At 35.4% G+C, this 10,831-nt stretch overlaps 1 protein-coding gene across 3 annotated transcripts in view; it reads right to left on the bottom strand.

The window, feature by feature from the left end:
- Positions 1-521: 521 nt before the first annotated feature.
- MATR3 (matrin 3) overlaps positions 522-10,831 on the bottom strand; it is a 29,030-nt gene continuing 18,720 nt past the window's right edge. For 2 of the 3 annotated variants that reach the window (XM_077768731.1, XM_077768733.1), the window contains 8 exons: positions 10,548-10,673; positions 10,188-10,355; positions 7,959-8,090; positions 7,033-7,076; positions 6,572-6,947; positions 4,428-4,794; positions 3,814-3,935; positions 522-1,664 (listed from right to left, as the gene is read on the bottom strand). In XM_077768731.1, coding sequence (XP_077624857.1) covers positions 1,614-1,664; positions 3,814-3,935; positions 4,428-4,794; positions 6,572-6,947; positions 7,033-7,076; positions 7,959-8,090; positions 10,188-10,355; positions 10,548-10,673 — 1,386 coding nt within the window. In that variant the 3' untranslated portion in view covers positions 522-1,613. The remainder of the gene's footprint in view (positions 1,665-3,813; positions 3,936-4,427; positions 4,795-6,571; positions 6,948-7,032; positions 7,077-7,958; positions 8,091-10,187; positions 10,356-10,547; positions 10,674-10,831) is intronic. The other variant, XM_077768732.1, reaches the window with a different exon arrangement.

The following is a 10,831-nucleotide window of genomic DNA, read 5'->3' as shown; positions in this document are numbered from 1 at the left end:
ACACTTGGAATTAAAAGTTGGGAATTAGTAAAGGCCATACTTAAACCACAGAAGTAAACTGGCGAGGATTTTTTGTACATGTCACATTAAAAAAATTTTAACTGCCTTTCAGGGGTATACCATAAAATTTTGATATATCTTTTCATACACTTGGATCTAAGAGTTTCAAAGAGAATTCCTAGAAGTTCTTGTATTTTTAAAAATTAAAAATTTATTTCTTAACAGTAATAAATCCCTTATACCAAGAATTGCAACAGATTTTGAAAAGCTGGTAGAATTCTTCATATTCCACATTATTCCCAACTTTACGGTTTTATATGCAGACAGGCCTAAACACAAGCTTTTACCATTTCTTCACCCTTAGCATTTTTAAGGTCCAAAGGTTTTTAAAAGCCCCATTCCACACCCTTTTTGTTATGTAACAAGAAATCCACCAGCATCAAAAACTTTAAAACTCAGTTCTTTAGTAGCAGTCTTTAGAACACTCTAGATTAAAAATGTAATAATTTGTTAAAGCATGCAAAAAAAAAGTGACAGTGAATAAAAACCACAACTGACAAAAATATTGGTTAACATTCCAAACATGTATAACCAATGACATGGCCTAGGTTTTTTTTTTTTTATTGGTATTCACTTCAGAAACTTGAATCCACAGATATAAGCAGTATATTATCAGAAAGTTACAAGTAAACACAGATTATACATGCAAATTTCTGTTCACAAAGGTCACATGTGCAGGTATATGAATTAGAAGCGTGCGTCTAGTTTATGGCCAAACTTTTTAAAATGCAGAAATGTAAAAGTACATCTTGAAATATGAAGAGATGGTCTACACACTTCAAAAATCAAATGTTGCTTATACCAGATGTATGACAGCTACAGGATTCAAGTGACAAGCAGTAAGATCTCAAGAAATTAATACTGTTCGAAGGGAACGGGAGTATTTTTACATTTCACTGAAAATACATTGACTACTAGAATACGAAATCTAGCAGGAACTTAGGGGAAAAAATTACAAAAATCTAAAGCCAATTACTTAGTATTTCTTATTAGCTAAACAACAGCATGACATTAAAAGAAAACTGCACCTGCATTATAATTGCCAATCTCATATTAATAAAGTTATCCAAATAAAAAGCAACCAAAAAATCTTCAAATTCCAAACGATGTAAAGTCTGCAAAAGGCTCAGATTAAAATATGGAATGTTTCAGATGAAAGTAATAAAAATACCACTGGTTTTGTTCTTTATTGAATGGAATCAAAACTTTTGACATTTCTTTGAAGCTTGGAACTAAATTTCATTTTTCCAAATGATTCTAGTTATCTTTTTTCTTAGTGGTGCAAGTTGTCTTAAGTAGCTTACAAGTCAGTCTCTACAAAGTACTTCTGTCTGTTACCATTTTGATAAAACAAAAACAATTCTTCATTAACTTAACCGTATATGTATTTTTGCTAGAACACTTAACACATAAACAGACATCTATTATTTTTCCACTAAAACAAAAGGGTACAATAGTTTTCTTCTAACTATCAGCATTGTATTTAAAAAAAGGTTAACATTAAAAACAAAGAACCATTATTTTCTTTGAAATCGTTAAGCTTCTTGCACATCTTAAGCTTCCTTTTTCTGCCTGCGTTCTTCTGCCAATTTATTCAGAAATTTCTACAAAGGAAAAAAAAAAGGAATTATAGGGATTAAGTAACATAAAAACATAAGTGAACTCCAAAATAAAATATTCTATCCAAGTTTCTTCTGAATTTGAGTGTAATTTGACTATAATCTTATCAATATTTTACAAATTCAGTTATTCACATTAAATCAGTGTACAAAACTACTTTACACCACACAAGATATGGGGAGAAATGGTAAAATGTGAAAAAAACAGGATTTTAACTTGCAATTAATATTAATTCAGAGTTAAGGAAACAAAGACCATACTTGCATAGAGTAACTGCCACTGCTCCAAGAACATAGATTAGTTAAAGTAACATGCATTTATTCAGTGCGTCTTCCATTAAGCTAACATTTTCTTCAAGTATCAGAGTCAGTAGGCCGTTCGTTTTCTCATCTACTCAATTCTGCTGTTATAGCAATAAAACTAGCCTTAAACAATACTTAAATGAAAGACTATGACTGTGTTCCTCCCCAAAATCTCATTTACAAAAGCAGTGGCCCCTGTATTACACCTATAACTTCTAGGGTTCTTGGATATATTAAGACATTAGTAAGTAACCCTCCCCCCACAAATCTAAAACATCAAAAGTTTCTTGACTTCTGGGTAGAATTTCTCAACTCTATCTATAGTTTCTTCAAATTGCTGAGAGGGTTCAAGGCTACTATATCCCTAAGGGAAAAAGAGCCACCTCTCATTAGAACTCCTCCAACAGAATATCAAAAACCAAGATACAACTTTTGTCTTATTTCAATACTCTTCTATGTAACAGTTTCTGCCCCCATATAGCTAAATTATCAAAACAAATAAATTGTTTGCTTCTACTAAGGGATTAACCACCATTCTTTTTTCATATGCATAATGGGAAGATCTATAAAGGTAGCATAGAACATTTACATTTAAAACTAGTGACATAGCCAAGAATTGAAATTATTTCCTAAATTCAAGCTTATCTTTATCCATCTAAATCAATACACAGTTCATAGCAGCACTCTCAACTATAGCTAAAACATGGAAAGAGCGTTAAGTGTCCATCAACGGATGAATGGATCAAGAAGATGTGGTTTATCTATACCATGGAATACTCCATGGCAATGAGAAACAATGAAATCTGGCCATGTGTAGCAACATGGATGGACCTTGAGGGTGTTATGCTTAGCGAAATAAGTCAGGCAGAGAAGGACACATACCATATATTTACACGTATGGGAGGATTAGGAGGAACTTAACGGAGGACTGTGGAGGAGAAGAAGGGGAAAAAAAGTGGGGGAGAGGGAGGGAGGCAAACCATGAGAGACTCTTGAATGCTGAGAAACAAACTGAGGGCTGATGGATGTGGGGGGTAGGGGGGAGATGGGCATGGAGGAGGGCACTCGGGATGAGCACTGGGTGTTATATGGAAACCAAATTGACAATAAACTATTTGTAAAAAAAAAAAATAAAAAATAAATCAATACACAGAATATGTTTGATGACTGAATATGCCATCAGCTCTGTATTAGAAAGCAGTGTAATAAAGCCAGTTGTCTGTAATTAAGTTCTTTAACTCCTTTTAAGTTTTATCCCATTATCTGTTTCAATATTAAGTCCTTAAAGTGGTATTTTAGTGAAAATACCAAATTTCAAAATATCATAAAATAGAAGTTATGCTTGATTAATATTTACTAATTTATCCTTTTACCTTTATCTCTCATTTAACTCAAAGAGTATCATTATTAATAAACAACTTAAAGACGATGTAAAAATCATCAAATATAAAGGGACATGGCACTTCATATTAAGTTGAAAAAGCTTTTTATTATACTACTTGGGTTTTCAGGCCCCCCGGATCTTTCCAATTAGAGGAATTACACTCCCAACACTTAGTCAAGAATATTTAGGTAACCTAAATTATATTAGAATTGTATAACATGGCTAGAAAAATTTCAATTGTTTAATTAGAATGTACTACAGAAAAAGGCTCAAGAGATGCTTCTAGAACCCATTAAACTAAGGCCCATCAATAAAAAAGTACATGTGTCATCTCTAGGATATGGCATTGTGATCAGTTTACAGAAGGTACCATATACATTTTACTTTATATAAATTTACATTATTTGTTTTCATAAAAGAACCTTTCTCTTGTAGATTCAGCCTTACCTTTAATTTCTGATAATGAGGAAGGCTGCTGCAATGAGTATTCTTTGCAACTTCTTCATTTGTATAAAAGAGTGAACACAGCTTACAGTAAAACCCTGTTTTAGGTATCACATAGTCTATACCTAGAACACAAACATACATTCTTACAACTTTAGTAAACTGAAGATTTAATTAGTGTTCTCAAATCTTTTATTCAGTCAATATAATTTGAATGAGATAGTATGTGTGACAAGTTCAATAGAGCCTAAGCTAAAACAAAGCAAAAACAAAGCAAAAACCATGACATCAGTAGTTAACTGTACTCAATTGACGCTTAAGGTCCCACCTAACTGCACTCTTAAAAAGGCAGAAGTATAAAAGATAAACAAAGAAAAAGCAATGTGAAGTTCTCAGACACCTTTATGCAGAGAAAGAATATATTATGAAATGGTAACAAAAGATAAAATGAGGAGAGTTGGTTAAGTGGAAAAGAATATATCAATTAAAACGTACAAAATGTTCTGCAAAGAAACAGATTGAAAACGCTATCAGGGTTTATGTAACACAATTTAAAAATCTTACTTAATAAGAACTTAGGGAGGGTGAGAGGGGAAGAACAAAGCCTTAAATCTCACCAACAGGAACATTGGGCTGATATGGTCCAATTCTATACTCATCTGGGATTGTATAGTCCTCCTTGTTTTCATCACTTTGGCCATCCGCATTTTCACTTGTATCTTTGTTGGGATCATCAGCATTCTCAGCAGATTCCGCGCCTGGTTCTGTATTTTCCTCATTTTTAATTCCATTTTCCAACGCTGCTTCGTTTTCTTGGTCAAGTTCCTCGATCTTGTCCACCTTAATTTCAACCAAACCATCATCATTTTTGTCACCAGATTTAAATGCCATGCCCGATTTACGAAGTTTCTGAAGTTCCGAATCTTCCTCATCACCAACCTCATCTAGAGTGACAAAACCTTCCATACTCCCTGGGAAACGACGCTGTTAAGAAAGACAAATTTACTCTGCAACAATTATCTTGCAGCATCCCTTCCATTTGTTTTACTTGAAGGGAAAGGGATAGCGTCTTTGTCTTTATTCAGTCTCTTAAAATACTTTTTCCTTTCTTCCCCAAAATCACTGATTTTTTTTAAAAATGTAGTTTTAAAACTAAATAATTAGGGGCGCCTGGGTGGCTCAGTCGGTTAAACATCCAACTTCAGCTCAGGTAACGATCTCACAGTACGTGGGTTCGAGCCCTGCATCAGGCCCTGTGCTGGCAGCTTGGAGCCTGGCACCTGGTTCAGATTCTGTCTCCCTCTCTGTACCCCACTAGCACTCTCTCCCTCTCGCTCTCAAAAATAAACACTAAAAAAAATTATAAATGGGTGAACTGTGCAGCACTGAAACCACATCTCAATAAAACTATTAAAAAATAAATAAAATTAATTAAAGGCTTGCCTCACAAAAAGAGCAGAAAATAAATAAGGACATTATATTCTACATTTAACTACTATGCTGCAAGGAATTATATATAAAAAATGTGATTTGATAAAAGTAGTTCAATGGTATCCTCTGGAAGACAGTATCTTAGGATACAACTGTTGTTTATAGAACACACAGTCTAAAATAGTGTAGAAGTGGGGCACGTGGGTGGCTCAGTCAGTTGAGTGTCCAACTTTGGCTCAGGTCATGATCTCATGGTTAGTGGGTTCGAACCCCGTGTCAGGCTCTGTGCTGACAGCTAGCTCAGAGCCTGGAGACTGTTTCAGATTGTGGACCTCTCTCTCTGACCCTTCCCTGCTCATGCGGTCTCTCTCTTTCTCTCAGAAAAAAAAAAAAATGAAATGAAATGATATAGTATAGTAGTTAAAAAAAAAAAAAATCAAGCTCTGGAGCATGACTGCCTTTGTTTAAATTTTTGATTCTGCCACTTATAAGCAACAGGATTGTGGACAATTTATTAAACTTCTCTATGTCTAAATTTTCTCATTCATGAAATGGGGTCAACAAAGGTCAACAATTATCAGCTCTTAAGAGTGCAAATGTATTCTGCAACAATCACCCACTTCAAGAAAAATAACTTTTAAGATTAAGTCATTTGACCTAGTGATCAAAATCTGGAGGTAAAAATTCATTTTCTAATAGTTGGAACGTTGCTTACAAAAATCAATGGACCAGGACTACTGAGATCTCATTGTAAGAGACATTTAATGTAATAATCAGTACACCAGTCTCTTGTTTTACTCTTCTTTACGCTATGCCTTTACTTTCTATTTGAATTCACCTCATATGCTTTTATGTGTTCTCCAAATAGGTCTTCTAATATTGAATATCTTCATATATTGAATTATTTAAGCTTTTCTTTCTCAAATAGGAAAATTCTTCAAGTCTAATAATTTTTAACTGAGTTGTTTAATGTTTTAAGTATCTTGGATCAGTTAACTTAAACTCTTATCACAGCTTTTGAAAATTAAGTTGGGACTACAAGGCTGCCTACCAGTACTTCCACACTACCACTACAGTACACAAATAAAAATCTTTTTCCTTCCTTGCTAAAAGTTTCCCTCTGACTGAACACTTTTTTTTATATCTATTTTAACCTATTTAGCGCAGTTTACTTTTAAAAATTTATTATATATTATAGTTTATAACAGATTTTTTCCCCTAATATAAATGACTAATTCTCTTTAGTCTGACCCTAATATAAATAATATGAAACATTTATCTGATCTAGTAGTTTTCCGTTCAAACAGGTCAATATACAATCTTCTTTTACCTTTTTAAGTTTTTTCTTTGCAGCTGCTGAAGCACTGGCATTTCCATCTTTTTTCACAGCTTTGTCCAAAGGTTCCTTTTTCCCATCAGAAGCCACATCACCTAAATTAGCAAGATCTGTCTCATCTCCCACTGAACTGCCACTTTCTAGCAGTGCTGCTGCTTCTTCCTCATCGACGAGTAGCTCATCTTCAGATTCAAGAAGCATGTTAGGTTCTTGCTCTGCTTGGTCATCCTTTGTATCTTTTTCACCATCATCACCTGACTTCTCCTCTTGTTCTTTACCTTCAGTTGTACTTTCAGTCTTCTGGGAACCATCAATTTTGGATTTCTTATCGCTTGGAGATTCTTTGCCATCTGGAGAGTAAGATCTTTTCCTGAAATTGAAAGGATACCCCTCAGTTCTGAGTTTGAAAACACAAGTTTAAAATACTAGTGTATATACACACAAAATGAAATTACCGAGATTTATCTTTTTTCAGTAAGTCAATGCCTCTGTTGGGAATCTACAAGATAAAATTTTGTAGAAGTCAAATAAAGGTATTAGAATATGTTCATTTGCAAATTATATAGTTACTCAATTAACTAATAGTTGATAACCATCCTTTATATCATCAACTGAGCATATTCAAGCTCTGTAACCATACCTTAGAATTCAAAATGCCAACAGTCAGCAGTTCGTTATAATAAACATTTCAACAAAGTAGTAGGGCAGTGGATAATAAACATTTTGGTAGCAGAGCTCTATTCAAATAAAATCTTTAAATAGAATAATGCAATAAAGGCATTTCTTGCACAATACCGTTATGGAAAAAAAACATACCCAAAAAAGACACTTTGGAGAACATCACGGGGAAATTAAACAAAAATGTTTATAAGAATGCCATGGTTTGGGGCACCCAGGTAACTCAGTTGATGAGTCATCTGATTGATTTCGGCTTAGGTCAGCGTCACAGTATGTGGGATCAAGCCCTGAGTTGGGCTCTTCACTGACAGCAGGGCACCTGCTTGGGATTCTCACTCTCTTTTCCTTTCTCTCAGTCTCCCCCCACCCCCCGCCCACTGGTGTGCTCTAGATCTTTTAAAAAAATAAAAGGGGGGGGGGGGGACCTGGGAGGCTCAGTCTGTTGAGCCACTGTGACTTCAGCTCAGGTCATGATCTCATAGTTCGTGGGTTTGAGCCCCCGCATTGGACTCTGTGCTGACAGCTTTGATTCCTGGGTCTCCTCCTCTCTCTGACACTCCCCAGTCCACACACACACACTCTCTCTCTCTCAAAAATAATCAAACACTAAAAATTAAATAAATAAGTTAAAAAAAAATGCTGTGCCTTAAAATACGTGAGATAAATTTTAAGTTTTAATGATGACAAATCCAGTACTACATACCCTCAGTACCAATTTTTTATACTTTTCAGACAAGTCAACTTTAACACATCTCCCCTGAAACCAAAGAGCCTTTTTCAAACAGTGGTCAACCATTGCCATTGCATCTTCTCTGGTCTCCATCTCAATAAAAGCCTTAAGAAAAAAATAAAAAAATAAAGAAGAACATTAGTTTTCAAAGAACTGCATTTAACTCTGGTACTTATTTTTTTAATGCATCTGTTAGGAAAATTTAGTTTTCTAATACAGAGACCCCGGCAAGAGTTAAAAATCACCCAATTACAAGGTAGCACCAAATATTAAAACATCTATGTATAGGCTTTCTGTAAAATAATTAAATAGATAAAGTAATTAGCTTAGAAGCTATTACTTGAAATAGTCTTAAGAAAAAATCTTAATTGAAAAAGTTTGGGGTACCTGGCTTAGTAGGTTCAGTGTCCAACTTCTGATTTCACCTCAGGTCATGATCCCAGGGTCGTGGGATCAAGCCCTGTCAGGCTCTGTGCTGAAGGTGTGGAATCTACCTGGGATTCTCGCTCTCCATTTCTCTGTTTTGTGCTCATGGCTCTTTCTCAAAATAAATATTTAAAAACTCTGGAAAGGGGCACCTAAGTAGCTCTGCCACCTCTTGCTTTCTGCCCCTCCCCTGCTTGTGCTCACACTCTCTTAAAAGTGGCTCAGTGGGTTGGGTGTCAGACTTAGGCTCAGGTCACAATCTCACGGTTGGGGAGTTCAGGCCCCATGTCTGGCTCTGTTCAGAGCCTGGAGGCTTCTTTGGATTGTCTCCCTCTACTCCCCTGCTCCTGAATACTCTCTCTCTCAAAAATAATAAACATTAAGGGGAGTGTGGGTGGATCACTTGGTTGAGTGTTTGACTTAGGCTCAGGTCATTGTCTTGGGGTTTGAGCCCTATGTCGAGCTCTGTGCTGACAGCTTGGAGCCTGGAACCTGCTCTGGATTCTATGTCTCCCTCTCTTTCTCTGCCCCTACCCCACTCCCACTCTCTCTCAAAAATAAACATTAAAAAAAAAAATTTTAAATAAACATTAAAAACATTAAAAAAAAAGTTAACAAAATAAACATCCTCCTTACTCTGGATTTGTAAAACGAAAAATACAACTTAATAACTTAATTCACCCATTCATTTCACTTAATTTGTAAAGTCTAAAATAGCTAGAGTTAACAAAGCACTCTTAGATAACGCTGGTGTGATTATAAATTAGTACTATTTTTTGAAGACCTATTTGGCAATATCAAAGTCAAAAAAGTATCAGGATCCAAAATTCTAATTCTGAAATTTTATCCTTCAATTACGTAACATGAATATGCAAAAAATTCACATCCTGCCAAGTCCACAGCAGGATGGTACAAGTCCAAAAAACTAGCAACTCTAAATATCCACCAACTGAGGAAATGAAATTTGTTATAGTTTTTACTCAATGGAATCATATAAAGTGGAAAGCAACAGTATAATAGAATACCACTTGAGGGAAGAAAAAACAGCATACCATACACAAAAGATTTTTGGAACCAAACCTTAAAAACAAATAGTGTTACTAGTCTAGGCAACAGAAGGAATGTTTACTTCCCACTTTATAGTTTTCACGTTTATACACTGTTTTACACATTTTTAAAAAATAGATGCAGTGTCTTTTTTTTTTTTTTTTAATATTTTTAATTTATTTCGGAGAGAGAGAGAGAGACAGCGTGAGCAGGGAAGGGTCAGTGAGGAGGAGATACAGAACTCTAGGTCCGAGCTAGCTGTCAGCACAGAGCCTGATGCGGGGCTCGAACTCACAAATCGTGAGATCATGACCTGAGCAAAAGTCAGACGCTTAACCAACTAAGCCACCCAGGCGCCTGTTTTACACATTAAGAGGATCTAGTAGGACTTAAAAAAAAATCACCATGTTATCAGTTAGGCTAAGAAAATTTATCTAGGAGGGGCACCTAGGTGGCTCAGTAGGTTGAAATTCCAACTTTGGCTCAGGTCATGACCTCATGGTTCCTGAGTTTGAGCCCCGTGTCAGGCTCTGGGTTGACAGCTCAGAGCCTCAAACCTGTTTGGGATTCAGTATCTCCCTCTGTCTCTGTCTTTCCCCTGCTTGGACTCTCTCTCTCTCTAGAAGATAAATTTAATTACTTCCCCCTTCACTAAAAATAGAAAGATATAACCTCCCTCCAACTGAGATTTACTGAGAAGTAATCTACTTCAACACTCTGTGTTATTACCTGACTTTTCATCCTCATTAGTATGTAATTTTTAATTTTTCCATAAGGCTCAGCAAGCTTGAGAACTGCACTGTCTGAATAGCCAGAATGAGGTAAATTGCTGAGATGTATCACACGTCCAAGCTCTTGCTTCTGATCAAACTTCTGGTCTGGTTTCCCTTCAGGCTTCTAAATAACAAACAGAAAGAAACAATAAGTAAACCAACAAAAGGCAAGTCAAATGTTGGTAGGTATGCTATAGTTATTAATAGTTAAGATAATCCTTTTTACTAGCAGAAACTTAAAATAGCTAGTTAATACACATTAAAATGATGTATTAAGTGGCTGGTGGTACAAATCTAGGAAAAAAACTGGTCTTACCTTTATTCTTTTATATTTCTGGGATAAGTGAACTCTCACTGGCTTGCCAAATACTAATGCTGGTGTGGTTGTGTAATAATCCACTGCAGCCTGAGCATCCTCTGTGGTTGCCATTTCAATAAATGCCTAAAATTGCACAAAATTATTTATTTCCAAAATAAAACAGAAACACTGCCCAAGTCTTTCTAGATATATTTAATCATTAGGAAGCAGCGCTAGGAGTCCGAAAGCAGAACAAAATCCCCAAAATTGCTATTTGCTCTTTTATTAAAGGTCAGCTCAGA

This window comes from Crocuta crocuta, unplaced genomic scaffold (genome assembly GCF_008692635.1).
Source record: "Crocuta crocuta isolate KB4526 unplaced genomic scaffold, BGI_CrCroc_1.0 scaffold64, whole genome shotgun sequence".
Taxonomy (NCBI): domain Eukaryota; kingdom Metazoa; phylum Chordata; class Mammalia; order Carnivora; family Hyaenidae; genus Crocuta; species Crocuta crocuta.
The sequence above is the reverse complement of the archived record's forward strand: the minus strand, read 5'-3'. Positions and strand labels throughout refer to the sequence as shown.